Source organism: Mugil cephalus, chromosome 1 (assembly GCF_022458985.1).
Source record: "Mugil cephalus isolate CIBA_MC_2020 chromosome 1, CIBA_Mcephalus_1.1, whole genome shotgun sequence".
Taxonomy (NCBI): domain Eukaryota; kingdom Metazoa; phylum Chordata; class Actinopteri; order Mugiliformes; family Mugilidae; genus Mugil; species Mugil cephalus.
Window position 1 is genome coordinate 25787889 of NC_061770.1, and position 24346 is coordinate 25812234.

A 24346-nucleotide genomic window follows, 5' to 3' on the forward strand; every position below is an offset into this window, starting at 1 on the left:
CTCTGTTTCAGGACAGCAGAAAATGTGCGCCACCGTGTGGACAGAGGAGATAGATGCAGCATCTGAGTGGGAATAAAAAGGAGAAGTACATAAGTAAGATGCAAAGGTCAACAAGAAGAGGAAGTATATTGATTTGAAACTCGCTGTTTGTGGTTTGATTGGTTTATTAGAAGTGGAGCGCGGCTCTGTTTTCCTTAATGTTCTCAATGTTTTTTATTCATTTATTTTGGATGATTCATTGGTGTTTCAGGACCATTTGTTCCTCCACAACATTCATGTTGAAAACAAAGGCAACAAACTTCCCTTTCACCTGCGTGGAGCTGCGGACGCGGCCTCCTGCGCGCGTGGAAAGCGCGCATCCGCCGTCTCTTCCTATTGGCCACCTCGGCTGCACCTGTTCGACCACGGCGGCCAATCACGCGCCGCGGCTCAGTGCGCTCCAAGATGGCGGCTCCCAGTGCCTCGTATCACTCATCGCATCTAAAAAGCTAAAAAAGAACCAGCGTCTCCGCGAAGCCGAAGCCCATGAGGAGGCCGAGAAGAAGGAGCTGTCGACGGTGAACACGGAAGCGGGTTTTCCGCCTTCCTCCTCCACCACCACCTCCACCACCACCTCCTCCACCACCTCCTCCTCCACCTCCTCCTCCTCCTCCTCCTCCTGTACCCGGCCCGTGGTTCCGGAGCCGGTCTCCGTGCTCGGTGCGGCGGGTGCTGCGTTATCCGAGTATGGCCACCGACAACAGGATCAATTTTTGGAGGAGAAGCGCCAAGGTTCCGGGAAGGTGCGTCCTCGTGCATGTCTGTGTTTGTCTTCAGGAGGGACTGATGATATGTCAGGGAGTTGTCTTGTGGTGTAGGAAGACTGACATGAGATTAACATCACAGTCTATTGTTGCTCGGATCAACTCGAGCATTAAACAGCGGCGGAACCTTTACGCGTAAATGTTTAATATGAAACACGCGTCAGGGTTTTATCTGTGTGTCGTTTACTGACAGCTGGACCTCAGAGCCGAGCCGAGCTTCTCGTTTCCGTGGTGTTGTGGTCGTAGCTTCCAGCTGCATCTGCATCTCTTCCTTCTCTGCGGTTTGTAACGGACAAAGTGGAGAATCAGACTCATAATAGTTTATTAAGGCTTAAAAGGAAGTTGTTTCGTTGCTGTTGCTTCCATAAAGTGAGAACTTTAAGGTGACAGAGTCAAACACAAATAGAATTAAAATAAAAGTCATATGAAAAGTAAATGTTAGATGCATAAACATCAAATATTGCACAATTCTTCAAGCTGTACAGAGCAGCAGCGTAGACGGAGACAAGCTGTCAGGAAATGATTCCAACTCGATAAGTTACTTTTCTGTAAACTAGTTGCTGCTTTTGTGATAGTAAATGGCATGTGGTTTGTGCTAAAACATTATTTATTCCACATATGAGAAATGTCTTTGTCACAGCATAATCAGGTCAGAAATACATACAAATATAAATGTTTATACAGGATGGAATGGGAATTACAAAAATGCTAAAGATTGGGATTTAATATAATATAATTGCTAAGATTTCAGGATGTAGACATGATGAAACTATTATCAGCCTCCAAAACTTCAGGCCTTATGCAAAATATGTTTTACTGAAACAAAACAACAACACATTGACATAAATAACTACTGTTAACGGAAGTAGCACAAAGTCTGTGTCAGGATCGGTGAAATTAGCCACTAGTCACTGACATTAATCCTCTGTTTTACTGTTAATATTTGTTGAGTTATGTTGAGAAAGTGGGAGCACGGATCGTGGTCCTGGTGCCGTCTGGGTGCATGATACAGAAGTAAACGTACAGATAAAGTGTTAAGAGTCACCGGGAGGATTTCTAAAGTTTGATGGCCACAGGTCACAGTGAGCTCCTGTATCGTTCTGAGGTTCTGCTCAGACTGGTCCGTGTGTTGTGGAGTGGGTGGGAGGATTGGTCCATGATGTTCTTCACTCTGGCCAACGTCCTCCTCCCTGACGCTGTGTTCATAGAGTCCAGCTCCAAACCTATAGCATCATCACTGGCCTTAAGGATCGGTTTGTTGAGTCTACTAGCGTCCACCGCTCTCAGCCCCGGCACACGGCGGCGTACAGCGGTGTACGGGAGAGCAGCAGCCACCACAGACTCATTAAACATCCTCAACATTATCAGGAAGATGCTGAAGGAGCTCAGTCTCCTCAGAACGTAGAGTTCACTCTGCAGAGCTGCAAGAAAACAATGAGGAGAAGAGAAGAAGGCTGCACTGTGGCTCACCTATTATTTTAAACAGAGGGCCTTCAGTTCATCAATATTAGTCCAATAAACCCTGACTTTATCATTTCTTCCCTTCTTAAGCTTTTCCACACCCTTGGAAGGAATTATTTTGTGTTTAGAAGTTTTTGCAGTTTCTGCATAAAAGTAAAACATCAGCAGATTCCCACGAAAATCCTGAAAGTAGACGAAGAGAATCCATCCAACACATGCAACAGAAATATTATACCTGTGGATTTATTTGTTAAAGTAAATTAATAATTTCTACAAAGTATGCGAACCCTCAGAATTTACTGCATTTCTTCATCAAAGTTACTTGAAACTGAAAGAAACAGTTTTCATACAACCCCTGAGAGCTGTGTAAAAGTGAAAGTGGAAAAAAGAAGTGTTTGTTGATTTAGGAGTTGAGCCAATATCACATATCTGAGGTGAAACTTCAGGATTCCAGGGTAATTTCCAGTTCCAATCAGAATCCATGTGTTTCCATCGATGTGATGAGACTCAGGTGTTGTTCAGTTCCTGATCCAGTTTCTATCAATCGGGGTTTTGTTTTAAACTATTTGACATGAAGCTAAAACTAAGTAAGTAATCGGGCTAAAAATCTATTTCTCCCCTGTAGAAACCACTTCCTCAGTCCAGTCCCCGGTTAGTTATTTTATTCTTATCTTCTCTGTGACTCAAATGTAGTGTTTATACATAACAGCCACAAACTGGGGGGGTAAGACTGGTCCCAGCCCGTAGAGCTCGCTCAACAGGATTAATGCAAATGGCAAATAAAGGAACTTGTATTATCAGATTCGCCCTTCTTTAACACTCGTCTCCCCTGCGATGCGTGAAACATAAGTAAGACAGATCTGACTTCATGAGAAAGACTCGTCCCCGTTCGGGCTCACGTGACCCTCGTTAGTTACCTGCATGTTTTTCTTTTGGCTGTTCTGTTTGGGTGAACGTCCTTCCCTGACTTTCTGTAACTGCCTGAGGGTGGAGCAGAGAAAGAGAGGGGTGGAGGGGAAATCTGAGAGGAGAGGATCTCCAAGGAGAGGGCGTCGCCGTCTTTGTCACAAACTGATCTTTCTCAAACGGTGGTGGGCGGACGTCTGGAAACACAAACACAAACATGTGTTTGAACAGGAAGCCGCGCGGCTCGTCTCGTCTCAGCCGCCCGTCCTTCAGCTGCTCCAGATAAAAACCAGAGCGAGGCCGGTAAACAAGAGGCTCTGGTGCCACCTGATAATCACCAGTTCTCAGCCACAAGATTTGTGTTAGTTTGTTTTCATGCAAATGACACTAAGCTGGGTGATGAAGTCCTGAACTGCAGGTACGAGAGGCTGCAGCCTGACAAAGTCCTCAAACTAGTGGAGTAGCTACAAACAGGGGCCTTCACAGTTTCTACTCAAAACATCAGTGGATTTTCACACAAGTCCTGAAAGTAGACAAAGTTAATCCAGTGTTACACTTTAAAGAGGGCTAAGCTAATCTCTCAGTGGTTGAAGGTGACGCAATTGTGTGGCAGCTGCATGGAGGCGTCATGGACTTGACTTAACGTAACATCGGTGAAGGGAGGTGCCCACTTGAAAAACCCCAATGATGTGCCGCATACATCATTACTACTGCTGTTGGCTATGCTAGTTAGCTGGTGTCTTCTTATTGGGTGCTAGCTGCTAGCTGACTGCTAGCCTGCTAGTTGGTTTTAAATTGGACTTTGCTTCCGAATGTGTTTTGCCTGAGGCCTTGGCACAACGGACTGTAACGTCTTATCCTGTGTAATAATTCATTTACTAAAAGATTAATTATTTGTACATACGTTTGCTAAAGTGTCGGTATCTGCTGTGACCTCCTTGTGGCATTTAGTTGCTCAGCGTCTACAGCAGCTTGGAGGAATTTGATCCCATTTCTCAGAACAGAACCAGTTCAGTTCTGAGATATTTCCTCACATGAACTGATGCTTCAGGCCTTTAGCTGCTTAGAAGTTCCCCTGGGTTCCTCTGGTTCCTCTGGTTCCTCTCCCACTATGATGGAGTGATGTTTGTTGGTGGACCACTCCTGTGGAGGGGAACAGTCGTCTTCAATCTGTCTGACTCTCTGTGGATTATTTGTGGCTTCCAGACTCTTTACAGATGGTTGTGGAACCTTTTCCAGCCTGATGAGCAACAACAACTCTTTTTAACTGAGCTCCTCACAAAGTCAAAGTTGTTGCTCCTGTTTTGAAACATTTTTATGCAGAAATGTTAAATATTGTGGAGGCTAAGATGCCAAACCTTAAAGGGGCACTGTACGTAGTATCTGTTCCTTTGTGATTCTCACACAAAAACCATTCAGCAACTGAATGAAGTGCTAGCGATGACTGATGTCCCCACTTAAAATGGAGACCATTGGCAGCATTCAGTCTAAAATCAGGGATTCGACCTAAAATTAACCTCAGAGAAAAAGATGCATCATTTGTTTATAGGACTTCCACTAATATCTAATAGTAGCACAGACATGGTTCTAAGTGTAATATTTACTACAGGGTGAAAAGCGTTGCTGGAGCATTGTTAGCATTCGTGTGTCTGGCCCAGGTCCCATTCTACCATTCTTTGATTATTTCTGCTTTGGGTCACTGGAGACTTGGAAAGAAACTTAGCATCTTGCATCCGGTGAACATATTGCCCACCACGGGGTAGTGAAGAACGCAGGAGCTCTGCAAGCTGTCCACTAGTTCTGTTCAAGGCACAGCAGAAACAGCCCGTTCGGAGTGATAAAAACAAAGGGGGTTATTTCATTTGTTGTAGGAACTCAGCTGAAGGTAGAATGCAAGGCTGTGTTTGCTGATTCAAAAACACCGGAATATAGTTGAATTACAACCCAAGTTTAACCCTCTTGAGTCCAGAGTATAACTGGCCGTTTTTTGACTACTTTATATTTCATCTTATAGCAGTTCTTTGGACCTAAAACCAGACTAAAACCATAAAATCATGTTTAACAAACCGTTTTTATAACTTAGAATGAAAATCCAAAGTGTAAATTTCAAAAGCTTATGAACAAATTTAGCAAACAAAGCTATGTATGGAAATTATGGAGCTATTCCGATTGAAATGCAGGAACGGCATAATTTTTGTGCAACTATTTACAACCATTTACTAAACTATCAGTTGTAACAATAAGTAATAATTTCTAAAAGTCCCTTATCTCTGTCTTTTGTCTGTTTGGGTGCAGTTGCTCCTACAACTTTTCCCTCTTCCTTAGCAACTGTTGACACATCATTTCCTGATTGGTTGAGGCATTTTTCTCGCTAGCGTTTTGGTTTCATCGTTTCTCTCGTGCACCAACATGACGGCAATATTTAGGAAAAACTGTAGCGTAAATTATTTACAATGAGTCTAGTTTTACGTGGCCTATGAACACAATTTAAAAAACTAGTCTTTAGTTTGAAGTTTGCACTTTTTCCAAAAGTTGAAACAGACTTTCTGCTGCTACTTCGTCTTAAGTTGGTCATGTGATTTGGACTCACCAGTGCATCTGTTGACTCCACAGGGTTAATTCATAGAAATATAACATATTGTATGTGTCAGATGTCATTATGTTATTCTCTGCCCCTGTGGCCACGATATTGTTGGCAAAATAACAGCTAAAAGAAACTGAGCATTTGTTTCCAGTATCTGCTGTGAGCTCCTGGTAACTAAATGTTTCTGGTAACTGCTGATAAGTGGCCACAGCAGCTTGGAGGAAGTTTAACCAATTTCATCAGTTCTGAAATGTTGGTGTTTCCTCTCATGAACTGATGCTTCAGGTCCTTCCACAAAATTTCTATTTGTTTTGAGATCAGGACTTTGACTTGGCCGTTACTAAACATTCATGTTGTTCTTCTTTAACCGTTCGTTTGTAGAACCACTTATGTTCTTGGGCTCGTTGTCTCAGTTTCTCAGAATTCACTGGCAGAATTCACAGTTCATTGGTCCATCAATGATGAGCAGATGCAGCAGAACAGGCCCAAACCAGGACATTAGCGCCCCCATGTGTCATGGAGGGATGAGGTTCTGATGCTGGAATGCAGCGTTGGTTCATCTCCAAACATGACGATGCTTTTGTCAGCAAAATATCCACGTTGCATCAACACTGGGAGAAATACATTTCAGTCTATGTATATGTAGAGGAATCCAGTGTTCATTTGTCCATCTGTACCTGTCAGGAATGACGGATGACCTAGAGTGTAAGCAACTGTTAGCCGGGTCAAAGTCTTGGGAGCTCTGTGCATTTTTTCTGCACGGAGGTGACATCATTTCACATGTTATCTTCCACAGTGTGCAGCCAGTTTACGGAGCACAGCATCCACCTCTTGACCCCCGATTGCGGCGCACGTAAGTGCTCAATGTAGCCGGACTTGCATGGCATCGTGTCTTCCACGTGGATGCATTTTATTTGTCGGCCCTATTTTTAGCTGTTGTACTTTGCGGTTGTTTCATGCTCCTGGTGCTTGAACATGTGTGAACTGCATGCACCGGTGCTGTGCCAGCGTGACACGGTGTTTACAATGTTCAAACTATTTGAAAGGCTTCCAGTGTTTTATTGGTGTTTTGGGTTTGATTTAAGGGTCATTCGTTGTTGTGTTGTCGTTTCTTTTTGTTGATATCATTTCCTAAAGTTCTGTCTTTGGTCACTACTAGTGTTGCCGTACCTGAGATCTTTTCTCTTTTTCTGTCTGTGTGGCGTCTCAATCTGAACCACGTGCAGGTATTCCAAAGAAACCAAGCCCAAGTACAACATTTCAAAGTCTAAAAAGACCTCCAGCTTCCATGAGTTCGCCCGCAGCACCAACGACGCCTGGGACATCAATGACGAGGACGACGAGGATTTCTTCGCCGCCTCCATCCCGACTTCAGTCGTGCAATTAAGTCTGCACTCCACATCGTCCATACAGAACCAGGTACGTAGCTACAGGACATCGTTTTTTAATCGCTGTGTAAAATGAAAGTGGAACTAACAACCTGTGTCGTGTTCAGGCAGGTGAAACAGATCCTGTGGCGTCACACAAACAGGCACCAGCCAAGACACAAGTTCAAACCCCCCAGGATCTGCAGGAGGACTCAGAATGTGAGCATGTTAACGGCAAGATTGTCAAGTCTAGTAGCGAGGCACAGCTCAACACCTCCTCAGGTACGTGGAGGACACGCTGCAGCACTTTGTTCTGCTTTAAGACCCTGTGAGCAGCTTATCGGGTGATTCATAGTGAAGCTAATTACAGGCTGTGTCTAGAGGGACCTGAGGCAGTGAGGGCTGCTTGGATTTTGTCAGGCCTTTTATTTTGTACCTAGCAGGACAGGCTACACTACTAAAAATGTTCCTCGACCCATCCAGATGGGTTTTAGTGATGAACACAACACCGTCACCAAGGCATGTGAACGTCTTTTATAATAGAAAACTATGAACTTAAACATAGTTTGCGTCGTACTCAGTTGTGTTGGCTCTTGTGCATGTTTTATTTCAGATTTTCACATGCTAATGGTGATGCTAATGATCTAGCATGAAGGTTGTTGGTTCTAACCTGCCGTAGAGTTTCCATGTTCTCCATGTGTCTGCTGACTGAGTGTGAATGGTGACTGTCTACAGGGTGATACAGATGACTTTCCAATTACAATCTGCACAAGCCACGTCTGTAATAATGCTTATGTCATAACTTAGTTTTATCATCTGTAGATAACTTTAAGCTGCATAGACTCATATACTTTATAGAGTGAATTCCCCTTGTTCCAGCTCTCATCTGGTTCCTCAAATCTCTGGATTGATGGGATTTTTAAATCAGATTGAGCTACTTTTTAGCTTTGATTGTTAAACTGAAGGGGTTTGCGTTGTGGTGTGTTTGTTGCTCTGATATTTGTGTACCTTTTTGCTTTAGAAAACACTTTATATTACTACATAATGAACTTTTCTCCTTCCTTTACAGGTGGCTTCACACTGCAGAAGCAGCAGTCCCTCCCGGTGCGTCCCATCATCCCACTGGTGGCTCGCATCTCGGACCAGAATGCATCGGGGGCGCCCCCCATGACTGTACGGGAGAAAAGCCGGCTGGACAAATTCAAGCAGCTGCTAACTAGTCCCAACACTGACCTAGGTACAGCTGGAGAACAACAACCGCGCAAAAAATAATGTAATTTTTATTGGTACTGAGGGAATACTAGCATCGTATTAAGACTTTTTGGAGCCCTTTACAGTGTAATAGAAATGGAGGTCATTGTATAGTCGTACGTTGTTAGTAAATCTGATTGGAGCATAGACTGTATAAAGAGTGGACGCCATGACAGTTCCAAAAGAATGTAATTTTTTATTGGGATATGTGGTGCCGGAGCAATATTAACATTGTATTAAGACTTTTTGGACTTTTATTAGCAATGAATCCAGCTTTTACACAATTTCAAACACATTTTACAATGTAATAGAGATGAGGTCATTGTGTAGTCGTGCGTTGGTGAGTCTGATTGGAGCATAAACTGTGTAACGAGTGGCCGCCATTGCAACACCTTTTAAAGTGAAGCCAAAGCAAGTAGCGCTCCCCCTGGTGGCTGGAGGCTGCAGTATAGGTCATAAGCTCCACCCCCTCTATGTTAGTGGGCGTGGACTTGGGCCAAACTTGAACACTAAACGTCAGATATTTTTCTACAATGGTTGCTGTCATTTTCGTTAGTTAATGTAAAGCTGATATGTTCCAAGTTTTTCAGAAAAGTTTCATTACAGTTATTTGATGCTATAAAAACAGGATGTGACATCATGATGATTGACTTTTGCCGTTGACGCTGTATTAACCAAAGCAACAAGCGAGCACAAACATGTGACTCCAAACTCACAAGATGGCGCCGCCCATATCCCCGGGATCTCTGGTCTCAAGGGCAGTGGGAGGAAGTGGAGAGGCGGCGTCCATATTTATATACAGTCTGTAGTGAGTGCTTACGTTTTACTCTTTGCTGTTACAGAAGAACTCCGGAAGCACAGCTGGTCAGGCGTGCCGAGAGAAGTCCGGCCGATCACGTGGAGACTTCTTTCTGTAAGGCTTAACACCTTCAGCATTCATAGCTTTTTTTGTGGCACCTTGTGTTTCTTCATTTTAGTGTGTATTTTAACTCCTCCTCTGGATCTGGGACAGGGCTACCTTCCAGCCAACAAGGAGCGCAGAGAGCTGGTGCTGAAGAGGAAGCGGGAGGAATACTTTGGCTTCATAGAGCAGTATTACCATTCTAGAACAGACGAGCACTATAAGGACACCTACAGACAGGTAACAAGTGTCACCGCCACTCATCTGTGACTAAATCAGTAAAACACCATAGTTTCAAGTGTTGCACGCACAAACCAGATGAACTGATCACGTCAATAATATTTGTTCCTTTTTAGATCCACATCGACATTCCAAGGACCAACCCTTTAATTCCCTTGTTCCAGCAGCCGGCTGTACAGGAGGTAGGATCTCTGATGAGCAGCGCAGATTACTCAGTAGTTCATCCAAAGGGCATGTGGGTAATTGGTACACCTTTAGGCAATTTAAATCACCATAGTTAGCAGATTCATTATACCTACGGAATCCCTACGGGCTCTTACAAACACAGAAAATACTTCACACTTTTCTACGTTTCGGCTTAAAAATGACTCAGAACGTCAACAGATTTTCACAAATTAGACAACGAGAACTGAATCAAACACATTAAACTGACCCTGTCCCAGAGGAACCCAGGGGAACTTCTAAGCAGCTAAAGGCCTCTCTCACATTGGCTGATGTTAATGTTGATGGATCCACTCAACAACCAAAGACACTGCTCTCTGTCCACAAAGAACATGTGGGACAATGTTTAGTGGACAGATGAGACCAGAGTAGAATAGTTTGGTTTAAATGTTTGGAGATGAACCAACGCTGCATTCCAGCATCAGAACCTCATCCCTCCATGACACATGGGGGCGCTAATGTCCTGGTTTGGGCCTGTTCTGCTGCATCTGCTCATCATTGATGGACCAATGAACTGTGAATTCTACCAGTGAACTCTGAAAGAAAATGTCAGGACATGAGTCCATGAGCTGAATGTGAAGAGAAACTGGGTCATGGAGGAAGACAAGGAGCCCAAGAACACCAGTGGTTCTCCAGAAGAACCAGATGAATGTTTAGGAACAAGTCAAAGTCCTGACCTTCATCCAGTAGAAATGTTGTAGCATCAGTTGATGAGAGGAAACCACCAACATCTCACAACTCAGCTGGTTCTGTTTTGAGGAATGGGATCAAGTTCGTCCGAGCTGCTGTAGACACTGATCAGCAGTTAGAACTCACCGCAGACACCAGAAACATTATCATCACGTTTGATTAGACGTGCTGTGTCTGGTAACTTTGATAACTATGAATATATGATATAGTGTTTTGCTGAGTCTTTGAGGTAAAAGTTGCATCAGACTATGACAACAGATTTTCTGTTAAAAAAAGGAACTTGACTGAGCTGGTTCCTCAAACAAGGAGATTTTATGTGATTTTCGAAAACCAACAATTCATGTCCACATTTTGTGGTGACAGGGTTCAACTGTCAATAAATGTGAGCGCTTTTGTTTTATTTTTAGCGAATTTAATGCATAGAAATAGCATGAAACCATATGTGCTGTTGTATTTGGGTGTATTTGGTGTTGTATTTTTATTCACAGTTTTACTGCCACACATTGAAATTTATCACATTAATAGTGACATAATTGGCATTTATACTTAAAGAGTCCGTATCCTGAGGTCTGCATTTGAAAGCAGCCTCCTGTAACTCAACATTAAAACATTTTGTCTGTTTTAACCACAGGTGTTCGAGCGGATTCTCTTTATCTGGGCCATCCGTCACCCAGCCAGCGGTTACGTCCAGGGGATCAACGATCTGGTCACGCCCTTTTTTGTCGTCTTCCTCTCTGAGTTTGTCAGTAAGTTGTTGTTATGTTGTACCAAAACTACTCGCTCACTAACCTTCAGTTCAGCTCTGCATCCAGTCACCTCCATTAGAAGAGTTTAGTCGCCTTGTTTCACTCAGTTGTTTTCTGTTGTTCCAGTGGAGGACGTGGAGAACTTTGAGATGGCGGGGCTGCCCCTGGACACCCAGAGGAACATCGAAGCCGACAGCTTCTGGTGCATGAGCAAACTGCTGGATGGAATACAGGTGTGGCCACGTGCACACACCTCAATCAAGTTCTAATTAAACTCTGTGCATGTGACAGTTTAATGAAAATGAATCCACTTTCAGGACAACTACACCTTCGCTCAGCCTGGAATCCAGAACAAAGTGAAAGCTTTAGAGGAGCTGGTCAGCAGGATAGATGGTGAGAATGGAAGATGATAAATCTGGATTCATGCTGATGGCAGGAAACGCTGACATTTCTTTTGTGTGTGCATCCAGAGGACATTCACAATCATTTCAAGAGGTATGAAGTGGAGTACCTGCAGTTTGCTTTTCGATGGATGAACAATCTTCTGATGAGGGAGTTGCCCCTTCGTTGCACTATCCGTCTCTGGGACACTTACCAGGTTAGTGTCCACCATCGTCAAACCTTCTACCAGTGTTCACACGTTCCCACTGCATCACAGTCCAACTCTGCAACGTCGGTTGTAGAAGATCCACAGCAGCTCTGCTTAATATCCTGAATATATTTATCACGATTAGAGATCGACCGATATGGATTTTTGTAGGGCCGATACCAGTATACCGATATAAGTTTCAATATAACCAAAAACATAAGCATGTATTGAACACGTATGCATACAAAATAAACAGGTTTCCTTGCTTTTGTAGAGATTTTCTAGTTAACAGCAGCACTCACTCTGTTAGTGGGGGAGGGGCAATGTATGGGCTGCACAGTCTGCAGCAGCATTGACTGTTTATACTACTACATTGGATTCTGAGCGGATTCTGAGCCTCGAAAATGAAGCCCGAAGTGGGCGGAGCCTGTGTCGCCATGTTGGATGAGCTTTACTCCGCCCACACACGGATTCTGGATATTCAACATATAAACTCAAAACACACAGAAAAAGGTCTTTCACCGGCGAGCGTTTTACTTTTTGAGTCGTGAAAATGTTTCCTGACAGACTTCTGAACTACTTTTCATAAATCATCCGAGCTTAACTTGTTTTGGTAAGAACCAAAAACCGGTGCCACTAACGGCGGCGCCACTAGAGACGCAATGCATGATGGGATATCCACCACCTGTTGAGAGACCATCGGATGGTCACTACTTTTTGAGTCCGCTATGCAGGGCATAGAATTTGATTGCGACTCGGTTGAAATCTAATCTCTGTATTCTGTAAAGTACAGTCTGTGATGAGGGTTTGTTCGACCTTTTATTTTATCGTAAAACATCTTTTTTTACGCCTCTGTGCTGTTGGTCAGGAGTGCTGCTCTTTCAGGTTGTGTGTCTGTGCACGTCCTGGGAGTGTGGCTGATATCTGAGGAGGTCAAGGCTGAGCTGATTAGAATACGTCCAATAACACACAGCGAGGAGATAAAAAACTTCTCTGGAATCACATGTTTATTAAACTCCTCTCAAAGTGTCTGTTGCGTTATATGAATCTGTCCCGAGAGACGCTGAGTCTGTGATCGTAGATAAATACGTGTTTTTTAAATGGCTCTGACGTGGTTGTGCTTCTCTGCAGGCCGAGGCTGAAGGTTTCTCCCACTTCCACTTGTACGTCTGTGCTGCTTTCCTCATCGAGTGGCGCAAAGAAATTCTCTCCATGGTGGACTTTCAGGTACAGAACGTCTTATCTGGGAATGTAACGGGCACAAACTGATTGTGGTATCAACAGCAAGAGAAGGAAAAATAAGGGTGTGATGATGTTTGTTTGGAAGGTTTACTTTAGTGTGAGAGCCGGAGGATTATTTCATTTTACTGCAACATAAAAAAAAAAAGATCAGAAACAGGAGATTTTTACCTGTTATCACAATCTTGGACATGTTAAAGATTAGTAACATAAGTGAGTTTTACACATATTTAGTTTTTGTGCAGCATCAGATTTTCGTGGCTGTTTTTGCCCCATTGACTCACATTATAACTACATGTTTTAAATATAAAGAAATGACACTAAATAAGAGCATTTTACAGTCCTGATGATATTCCCTGTTCAGAAGGGTTCAAATTTGATTACCAAATTCACCATTCACCCATTACATGTGCTGTTGTATAAAAAGCTTAGCTTCTGTAATTGATATATGGAGTTTATGAGTGTATTAGTTTGTGTGTGCGAGTCTGTTTGCATTTTTCCCCATATCTGTGACTTTTTAAAAAAAATTTAAAGTGGTAAAAATTTTTATATATTTTTTAATATTTAGTAGTTTTGGTCAGTACTGAGGTTGATTAACAGATTTAAGCAAATAAAACTGAACAAATATTTAGCTGATATATTTTTACAGCAGTCGAAGTTAGCGGCTGATTTTAGCAACAAACGCTACGAAAGGAAGTTGTTTGTTTTTTTTGCCCACAGTGTATTACTGACCGACTGAAAATATTGAAATCGTATTTTCATAATTTATGTAAAATTAAGCTTCTTCACCAAAAATGGTGATGAAAAAACATTGATATGGCAACATATCACAATACTTTTTCTTCTGATGCAATATTGATGTAGAATGTCTTAATATTGATTTTAAAAGAAAAACTTCCTCCACCACTTTCTCTGTACAAGTGCAACAAATTGTAAAAAGGATCATTTGGATTAATATCGTTTTTTGACTCAGTTTGTCCAGTGAATTGTCACCGTCATCTGATGTTCATATATACAACTTGTATTTTAAGCTGCATTTAAAATTTTCTCAGTGAACTGTGTAGAATATTGCAATAATGTATCGTATCATGACTGATATCGTGAGGTCCTTGCCAGTTCTCACCCCTACAGCTGATATAATCACAGCAATGTATGCAGAGTTTTATGTCAGTATTCACGGCCTCTTGGCTTCTCTGCACCGTGTGAAATATTATACACACTTTTATTTTTTTGCCTTTAAATACGGTGTCTATAAGTGTCTCTGCTGTTTGTGCGTCTCTTCTTCAGGGCCTTCTCATGCTACTGCAGAACCTTCCCACGATCCACTGGGGGAACGAGGAGGTGGGTCTCCTCCTGGCGGAAGCCTACAGACTGAAGTACATGTTCGCGGACGCTCCCAGCCACTACAAGAGATAAACACCAAGTGTGTTTCACGTCAGGGGTAAAAACGCTGAGCTTTGACTTTTAAAAGTAAACCGGGGCCGTGACTGGAAAGGAACCACTGAAACACCTGAGATGCTCCAGACAACCAGACTCATGTGTTTGTTTGTTTCAGAACCAGTGAAAAAAGAAAGTCCTGTGGATATCACACTGGATTTTTGGGGGTTTCTAGTTCACCTCAGTGACTCTTGGACTATTTGCAGTCGAGGTACTGCCCTGTATTAATGGACTGTTACAGTATAAACAACCATAGCTATGCCATGTTGGTTTATTTATACTGATTTGGGGTGTTTCTTAAGCTAAATGTAGACTCAGAAGAACACGCTGCACCTGAAAGGGATGATGAATGTTTGTGAGGTCACCCTTTAGTTAAAGATCATTATATTTTTTTTTGCAGATTTCTTTTAAAAATGGTCGTTTTACAAGGGAAATGTGTTCGGTGTTAACCAGGCAACTACAACTCTTCGTTTTGTCTTTAGTCTGACACTGTCCAGACCTCGCGTTAACATCCAGTCCACGTGTGAACACTGATCTGGTGTCAGTCCACATGTGGGCGTGGCCTGGGACCCATGTGACCTCGTTCCTTTAATGAGTCCTGGGTCCCTAGAGTTCATTCAACCAGTGGTAGAAATGTTCACCTGAAAAAAAGACTGTTAGCTAATCACATAAGAAATAAACCATTTAACTCATTATTTATGATATTATTTATCATAAATCATCAATTATCTTATTTTTATAAGTATAAACAGCTCAGTGGTGAAATTACCAGAGGGTCAATATATAATTGAGGAACTTTTTGAGTTTATTGTTGAGTTTTATTATTAATACAACAAAGTTATAATAAATATATTGTAGTAACACTGTGTGATAAACCCACACTTGACTCGCACACTATTTTATATTAAATAACTAAAGAACAGACCTTGGAGCAGGTCATGTAATCTGGATTTAACACACTTCCTTATTGTCCACATAAAATTAGTTTTATTGCCAAAGATCTCACACAATTATCTCAACTTAACAAAAAGAACACAATCAAAACTCATTTTGAATGAGCTCAGTTTATTATTGTTTAACTAACTAGAAGCTGGTTGTTTTTTTTAGTTACATTTTAGTGATATCGAGTCATTTTTATTAATAAGTTATTGTTTCCATAATAAATAAATGTGGATTTTGTAAAGATGTGATCATAATGAACATAAAAAACATCTTTTCTTTACTTTTTAATAAAAATGTATGAAAGATAAATCTCACAAACTTCAAAAGTCCCTCAATTATACATTGACCCGAAGCTTTTCAGGGATTTAAAAACGTCGGCGCAGAGTTCAATAAATGCATTAATAATAATTTCGGGTGTTTGCTTTCAGCGTGAGGGGAGGGAGACTTTACAGCTTGTTCTAAAATAAATATCATCTCCCCAAGTCACGGTGCTGGAGAGGCATCATCTGTCACAATATTAATAAGAAACTCTGATCAGATCTCAAGTTCTGGCTGGAGACACGTTTTAATTCATTAACACCAAGAACTTAGAGATGGACCGGGTGAGATCAGATCACTGTGGGTGGATGTTAATGAAAGGTCTGTTATACTTAAATAAATAAGACGGACTCCCTCTTTGTGCGTAGAGATATTTTGGTTTAATTTGACTGAACAATCAACTTCTTCTTAAAGTCGAGTCCATTTAATCCGTCACCAGTGTTGATATAAAAGTAGCAAACAGTAGAGGCCGTGTTTTATTTCAGGTTCTTCTGGTTTCATTACGAATCAGTGGATCAAATTTTAAATCATTTCGAGGTTTTAGGGTGAAAAGTAGGGGTCGACCGATATGGATTTTTTAGGGCCGATATTTTACCGATACTGCTTTTTCTCTCTCCATTTACATGATAAAAGTGACACAATAATAACAATTGTTACAAGTCTCAATGTAACCAAGAACATAAACATTTATGTAAAGAATATATGCGTACACACACTCTGGTAGTTGGGGCCCATGTATGGGCTGCACGGGTCCTCAGCGCCTCCAGCAGCACAGGGCTGCCCATGGATGCGCCTGCCTGTAAATCTTGCCGGCAAAAAAAAATATATTGGCGAACACACCCGTGTATCGGCCGATACTAGTAAAAAATGCAAATATCGGCTCGATATATCGGTCGATCTCTAGTGTGAACTTTCGAACTCGATGGAAACAAATCAGATTTATTTATTTTTTAACATAAAATCAGAGACCTCTGAGTTGGTTTTAAATTCTATGCTCATTTCCATTAGTCTCTTTTTTTTTATGGATTTTTTTGTTAGATATCGTCATGTATCATGTTAACACTCTAGTAACTGGCACAAAATAAGATCAACAACAACAACAATATGTGAAGGTTTTCGTTTGTTGCTACTGAAGGGACATTTAATCGCACCGCGCTACTTGAAGACTTGTCTTGTGGACAAAGTGCAGCTCCAGAATATGTCACGATGCCTTTGTTTGCAAGCATTTGTGACACATCCATGCTTGTGTTTTCTATTTGTTCCAGGTTGAATTTGTCATTTAATCCAGGAAACTTTCGTTTTTACTACTGAGTGCGTTTTCTTCGCTGTTCATTCCCACTGATAATTAGAGCACAGTATATGTTATGACAATCATTAGCCTTTTGATACTTTCATTTTCTTACCACTTTGATGACTATTCAAGGTTTTAACTTAACTGAATTAAAAGCGTAAATGTGAAGCCGTAGAGACGTTTCTCTCATCCTAGACTACGATGTCTTAGCTTGGTCCAAGTCGATGACACATTATATTCAGTGAAATGCATCTGAAGAGCCTGTGGTACTTAAATAAGTATAAAAAGTATACTTTTTTTTTTAAGTTTGGAGGGAAATCCTTCATCGGTTTTTGTCTTTAGCTCCACATTCATCTTTAACCTCTGAATGTTGTTGAGTGTGTGTTGCCTGTAGCCTTAACGTTGCTTCCATTCATTCAGGTGAACCCTCTGATTGTGTCTCTATACCATGATGGTATTCTTTCTTTTTTGTTGTTGTTGTTGTTGCTGTTTGTTTTTTTTAAATGTAAATCTCTCATGATGTGATGATGTTTATGACGTATTCATGCTGTTTCAGTGGGGACACGCTGAACCTTTATTGACCAGTACCGTCTGTTTTCAGTAGTCAACGCTGGCTCCAGCCTTAAACGAAGAGTTATTAAATTATTACAGTACCGGCTGTATGTTATAGACATTTTTTTTTGTATATATTAAACAAATTGTTATCCTTCATTTTGTGTGTGTGTGTAGTTTCTATCGTCGGGGAGTTGGGGTTTAAATAGGAACATGTGTGAGTGTTGCATTGAAAATAGATTTTCTCTGGAAGAATGTGTTGTTTGTCCTTTAGAAAATAATAATATGAAGAAAAAACTCTAGATTGATCTTATTATATTGACTTTAGAGGAGAAGCAGTTATAGAGAATGAATGAATGAAATTTAAAGTTATTGACCAAAAACTAAATAACAAAACAAAACTTGAATTAAATTAAAGGTTAGAATGTTTATTTTTTTCTTTCTATATGTATTTTTTAAATAAAACTATATTAAAAGAAGGATATGTGTGATGCTCTTACCAATTAAATTGTATTGTTGAGTAACAATGTTTATGAACTTTAGATAAAAATCAACATTAGTATTTTTATATTAGTATTACACATATATATGTATATATGTATATATATATATATATATAGAGAGAGAGAGATTGTATAATATTTATCACGAAGAATAAATATTAGATTAGATAAGATATTTCGAATATAATTTGTATTTTTATGTCTTAATTGTGTCTCAGCTTCCAGACGCGTTTGTTTGTATTTACGTTTCGCGGAGAGGTCACGTGACCTCCCCACCCGGAAGTGTTCTCCGCCACAAAACTTCGCCTCCACTTCAGCAGCCATGCCCGGGCGCTTTGTGGCCACGAAACCAGTCGTTCACGCCGAACTCGGTTTGCGTTTGACGAGCCGCTTCTCCGCGCTCATCGTCGCATCGAGGTGAGCTCTTCAAACCACCGGAAGTGTGTGTTTGTAGCCTCGTTAGCTCGGCTAGCTAACGACGCTAACGTCGGTAGCTAGTAGTGTTGTGGTGTTTACATCCGTGGTAGCTCTCGCTTCTCCTTTTCTTGTTTCTCTAGCAGTTAGTCGGTTAGTGTTTAGCTTGCGCGCTGCTAATAAAACGAGACGTAGATAGTGTTGAAGGAAAACGTTTAAAGTCCTTGTTTTGAAAGTTTGCTGTGGTGTGTGTGTGTTTGTTGGGATACGGTGAGTTCTCAGACACTGGGTGTGGGTCTGGGAAGGTGGTATAAAGATGCTGCTGCTGCGAGAAAAGGAGGGGGGATGGGTTTATATGTAAATATAAAGAGACTGGTGGAAAGTCCCGTAAAACTGAAGAAACTAATTGATTGAAATACCTTCTCAAAAAACAGGTGCAGTTAATAAATAGATATAAACCATGACCTGGAAGACAGAGACTCTTCACAGACAATGAGGCTCCAGGGCTAAAAAAAAGTAAGATACGTGGCTTCCCTAAAGTTACCCTTCATCCAAGATGGATGGGATCAAAGAGCGATGAGCCTGAATTGTTATTCTTCAACACTATCTGTACTCGTGAGCGTTGGCGATGCAGGAAGAAGCAATGAAGAGACGCTTCCCTGTTCCCTTTCAGACGTCCGCTGTCGAGGAAACTTCACCCTTAAGCAACAGTAGTTTGGTGTAATTCAACCATTTAACTAGCAGATAGTAGCACTATTTAACTAGAGTGTGTGTTTTAAGTGTGTTTGTGTCTCGTCTACACCAGGAGAGAAGCTTTCTGAGGAGCATGGATGGAGTCAGCTGGAGCGCTGCCAGGTCTCACGAGTCTTTCAGAGGCTCCACAGCGACGGCCGACACCCTGTCCAGACTCGCCAGCTTCATCGCGCGTGCCGACACCAAGCAGCACGTTCAGAACCAGCGCCCCAGCCTCCCCATGTATATCTGCCAAGAGTGCGGTAAAGGTTTCCCCCACGCGGCCGACCTGCTGCAGCACCAGGAGCTGAAGCACACGTTGCCGAAGCCCCACCGATGCCCGTCCTGTGGGCAGGAGTTCTCCCTGAGGTCGTCCTTGCAGCTGCACAAGTGCGACCGCGAACCCGCCCCGTGCGAGCTCTGTCGCGGGATCTCGCGGCTCGGCTCCTCTCCGTGCCCGGCGTGCGCCGCCCAGGACTCGGACCCCGGTTCCAGGATGCAGCCCCACGTGGTGGACCGCAGCCCGTACGCCTGCGCCCCGTGCGGGAGGGGCTTCAGCCAGAAGCAGGCCCTGCTGCACCACCAGCAGGCCGGTTGCAGCGAGCCGGCGTCGCCGTCGGACGTAGCCGACGCCAGCAGCCTCCCGGACGAATCCCCGCCGGTTTCCGAGGGCGACTCCGCTCGGTCCGACTGTTCGGACGCGCCCCCGGGGACGAGCGGCAGAGCCGTCAGCGTGTGCCGGTTATGTTCGAGAACCTTCCGCTCGGAGGCCGGACTCCAGCGCCACGTTCAGGGCCACCACGCGGAGGAGGGGCAGGACGCCAAAGGCGGCGGCAGTGCCGGTGGAGACGCACGAAATCTGAATGAAGACGATAATAAAAGACTAAAATCGAATAAGAAGCTTCTGAGCTGTCGCTCCTGTGACATGGTTTTCAGGAGCACGTCTCAGCTGTACATGCACCGGAAGGAGAAGCACAGCCGAGAGAAGATCGTGAGGAGGGAACCGAGGCCGGTCGTCAGCAAGCGCAGGAGGAAAGGGGGAACGTACCCATGTCAGCTCTGCGGTAAAGTCTTCGTCCATCACCTGTCGCTCAGAGCACATTACAGACGCCACACGGACTCCAGCTTCAGCAGCCAGTCTGCGCCGTGCGCCACCAAAGACTCCACGTTGTCTGAAAACGCACCAAATAAAGTGAAACCCAGCCTAGGAGATAATAACAATACTAATACTAATAAGAAGGCTGGTAGAGGGAGGCCCAGGAAGTTCCGGAGAGTTTTCAGGAAGGCTGGCGACGCAGGGAGAAGCGGCGAAGTGCCTGAACGTGTGGAGGAAGCAGCAGCAGCAGCAGCAGCGGCAGCAGAAAGAGAGTTTCCCTGCCCGTCCTGCGCAGAGGTTTTCTCTTTGCGGCAGGAGCTGAGGGAGCACGTGGAGCTGCACCAGTCCTCCGTGAGGACGCGGCAGTGCAGCGTCTGCGCCAGCGACATGGACACCTGCAAGTGGCCGAGCTCCAAGAGGCAGCGGCTGTACCACTGCGTTCCCTGCCAGCAGGGCTTCTCAGCGCTGGACCCGTTCCTAGAACACTGTCAGGAACACCTACGGGTCCGGGTGGAGGAGGACGGACTCACCGAGGGCTACGCTCACCCGGCCGCTAAAGCCTGAGCTTCTCAGTCTGATTGTCTCCAACGCTTTCTGCCTTTTTTTGTTGCCTTGAAGGGTTTTTAGACAGCGATGAAACCTGAGTGAAATTATCCACAGCGACCACGTATAATCTTACACATCTATACGTTTTTCTTTAAGAATTCCAAATGTTTTCGACGTTCGGGGCCGGGATTCGATTCAGTATCAGGTCATTTAGAGACGCTTTAGTTTCAAAACTATTCCACTCAAATTTAAAAGTGGTCCCAGAGATTTGTGGTGTTTCCCCCGTTCAGTTGGAGCTTGAAAAGGGGAAGATGTCGGAAATGTTTTTTTTCATTTCTTTATGAATTGATATTAAATCTTTCAAATACAGGTGGATTTGTTTTCTACTCAGCCCTTTGTTTAACAGTCTGATGTGTTCGACATGAGATTCATCACAGGTTTTTTGTGAAAAGGGGGGAAATCGTACAGCGAGCTGAGTTCATCCAGCCAGTTTTACCCTGAATGACGCCACAGAGCATAAACGTGTTAAGGTGTTAATCCTGTGAAATGACCCGACCTTGCTTCATCGCGGCGTTTCCTAGCTATGCAAACCGACTGATTATGTGAGTGAGTGAATGGACTAGGATTGACAGGAGTTTTGTGTTTTTTTTCCTTCTCTTCTCTTTTAGTTTTTATTTTAAGGTGCTACTGTGAAAACGTAGGACGAGGTTTAGTAGATTTGGAAGCTTCCACTTTTTCAAGGTCTTTTTGTAAGTTTAGCTGAAGACTCTTTATAGGTGAGATCATTAAAACTTATCAGAACTCAGGAGACGTTTCGCTTTCATTCTTTTCTGCCGATCGGATTTCACTTTAAACGGAGTCGGATTCTGTTCCTGCAGCACGTACATCCTCTATCCTACAGTTTACAGCTCAGGAACAATAATTCATGGCTGATTATTCAACTTAGAAATTCAAACCACAATTTCTTATTTCATCAATAGGTTTTTGAATTTATTTTGAGTTTATTTTTAGACTTTAAAGAAATTGTCTGGTCACAGTAGCTTAGTTGCACATACAGAGAAACACCACAAGTAAAAAGAAAGATTAAAATAAAATATAAGTAAGAATCTAGTAAATATGATGTTGTCCAGCCGTTCCGATGTCCTTTTAGGTGCTACTGCCTCCTTAATGTTCCCACACATTTACTGGATAACTTCAAGCTCCTCCAGCTGCAGATAAGTAACACAAACCAATGTATTTATGATGTTAATATTATTTATTCAACAAGGACAACACACAGTACATAGGTAGAGGTTCATTTCCATGTGATGGCCCCTTGATGCACATGTTACAGACCTTAAAACACATAATAAAAGATTAAAAAAGTGATCTATTCTAATAGAAAAAAAACATTTGCCTTTTAAATTCATAAGATAATCAGACTTAATTAGATCAGACTACTGAAGCATTATAGCGACGTACACAATAAAATGGATAGATGATAAATAAAGACTGATTTATGTGCATATTTAGTTTTTATTTAAACCCGTCTAAAAACTGACTGACTCTGCCTCCTCTTGGCCTCTTGGTGGCGCTGTGAGTAAAATCAGAAAGATTACGGAAGTAGCGCCATGAACTTCCGGTTTCCTCCGGCACGTTTCTCCTTCCGCGGTTTTGTTGAACGAAAAGCAAACGAGAGATCGTCGGCTTTGAGAAAATACTCTAAAAATGAGCAAAGCACACCCACCCGAGCTCAAGAAGTAAGTTTGTGAACCGCAAACGAAACCTCTCCGTCTATTTTTTAACTTTGAAATATTTCGTTTAAATCTTTAAATGGTGCATTGTTTGGAGAGTAGCATCAAGCTAACGCTAGCTAGTTTAAACTCCACGCTAATGTTGTTTTTTTCTTTTCTAGGTTCATGGACAAGAAGCTTTCGTGTGAGTATTAATAATTACTAAAAACTAAACTAATAACTAAATTACTTATAACTCATTTAGATTAAATTCACTTAATTAACCCTTTATAGACACTCATTGAAATACGTGCAAGTTCTAAATTTCAACCCTAGAGTGTTATCGTGTTATTTTTTCTCTGATTAATGTCAAACATTACTATATCTATATTTATGTGTGTGTATATATGTATATGTGGGTGTTTCATGTTCCAAGTGCTAATGTTAAATTTACTGTTACACATAACCAGGAAACAGCCAAGAAGCCTGTTTGAAAACACGTTTTTTATGTGGTTTTTTTTTGTGGAAAAAATGACCGTTTCCTCCAATGAAATATTATTATTATTATTATTATTACTACTATTATTATTAGGATTGAAAATGATATTGATAAACTGTGATCCAAGGTAGAAACTACCTAATGTTGCCTTGTAGTGACGGGAGAATAAATCATCTCATGTTTGAATCGATTTCTTTTCTGTTTTTTTTTTTCAGTGAAGCTGAACGGAGGCCGTCACGTTCAGGGCATCCTGCGAGGGTTCGACCCCTTCATGAACCTGGTGGTGGACGACACTCTGGAGATGGGCCCCGGGGGTCAGCAGAACACCATCGGCATGGTGGTCAGTACCTCCTGGTTCTGGTTATGAACTTACACCTGCGCCAGCCATAATATAATATATAATATTTTATCTGTTCATATTGAAGAGTATAAAAACAGAACTGAACCATGTCTCCGTGCTGTGGACTGAGCTCAGTGTGCTGTAATATTTCTAACAAGAGGATGCAAAGAATGCGGTGTATTTAATAAACTAAGTCTGAAAACAACATTATTTTTGAACATGTGCGACTTCTGCTGTGGGAAGTGTAAATGTTTGTGTATTCGTAAAACATGAAACAATGAAGAACTGTTTCCTGATGTGCCAACTGTGCATGGTTATAGCGTTATGTAGTATTTCTTTGATACAGAATAATTTGAAATGTCATCTCCACATGAATCTGCAGCTTCCCCGCGGTTTGTCATAAACTCGTGTGTTGTTTCTGTCGTTTCTCGTAGGTCATCAGGGGAAACAGCATCATCATGTTGGAGGCCTTGGAGAGAGTATGAGAGACGGAGGAGATGGAGGAAAAGATTCAGCCGCATCGTTTTACTTTATGTTCTCTCTCTTTTTTAGTTCTTGAGACAAACCAGTTGTGTGTCTGCACTGTAAGATGTTTGCCTGATTTCTGTTAGGACGTGTTTTGAAATGTTTAATCTTGTGAATAAATTTTTTCCTTTGTAATTGGTCTTGTCCATTCAGTTTACAGAGTGTGATAACAAACATCAGTATGAATCTAAAACTGTCATTTTGGTCGTGTTATGATGCAGTTTGGTTCCTCACACATATAAAACAGTTTTTACTGGAGAGAATTGATGCAACTCATTTCATGAAGCATTTAGTGAACTGCATGAAAGGAAGAGTAAAAAAATGTAAAAGCTCTAAGTTTATATACGAATATCCCAGAACAACCCCAGAAGCCTCAGTCCAAGATACCTTGCAGAACCGCCCCCCTCCCTCCCAGGCCTCTGGTAGAGGACCCAAGGTCG

The 24346-nt window shown here is 42.3% G+C and overlaps 3 protein-coding genes across 4 annotated transcripts; all 3 read left to right on the forward strand.

Moving 5' to 3' along the window:
- Nucleotides 1-345: 345 nt before the first annotated feature.
- On the forward strand, nucleotides 346-15457 carry tbc1d22b (TBC1 domain family, member 22B). Of its 2 annotated transcripts, XM_047594338.1 has the most exons (14): nucleotides 346-782; nucleotides 6551-6607; nucleotides 6981-7173; nucleotides 7250-7403; nucleotides 8191-8358; nucleotides 9215-9285; nucleotides 9385-9513; nucleotides 9630-9695; nucleotides 11057-11171; nucleotides 11298-11404; nucleotides 11489-11564; nucleotides 11642-11769; nucleotides 12892-12987; nucleotides 14287-15457. In XM_047594338.1, the coding sequence occupies exons 1-14, from the start codon at nucleotides 727-729 to the stop codon at nucleotides 14413-14415; spliced, it is 1545 nt and encodes a 514-aa protein (XP_047450294.1). In that variant the 5' UTR covers nucleotides 346-726; the 3' UTR covers nucleotides 14416-15457. The 2 variants fall into 2 exon arrangements, with proteins under 2 accessions (XP_047450294.1, XP_047450302.1); XM_047594346.1 differs by lacking the exon at nucleotides 6551-6607 and having other exon boundaries at nucleotides 351-782.
- A 2863-nt stretch (nucleotides 15458-18320) lies between these two features.
- On the forward strand, nucleotides 18321-21635 carry si:ch211-148l7.4 (uncharacterized protein LOC563603 homolog). The gene is made up of 2 exons (XM_047594325.1): nucleotides 18321-18459; nucleotides 19262-21635. Exon 2 carries the CDS (start codon nucleotides 19283-19285, stop codon nucleotides 20846-20848), a length of 1566 nt encoding a protein of 521 aa, XP_047450281.1. The 5' UTR covers nucleotides 18321-18459; nucleotides 19262-19282; the 3' UTR covers nucleotides 20849-21635.
- A 791-nt stretch (nucleotides 21636-22426) lies between these two features.
- Nucleotides 22427-24041, forward strand: snrpg (small nuclear ribonucleoprotein polypeptide G). The gene is made up of 4 exons (XM_047594357.1): nucleotides 22427-22569; nucleotides 22725-22747; nucleotides 23257-23381; nucleotides 23816-24041. Exons 1-4 carry the CDS (start codon nucleotides 22538-22540, stop codon nucleotides 23864-23866), a joined length of 231 nt encoding a protein of 76 aa, XP_047450313.1. The 5' UTR covers nucleotides 22427-22537; the 3' UTR covers nucleotides 23867-24041.
- The last annotated feature ends 305 nt before the right edge of the window (nucleotides 24042-24346 follow it).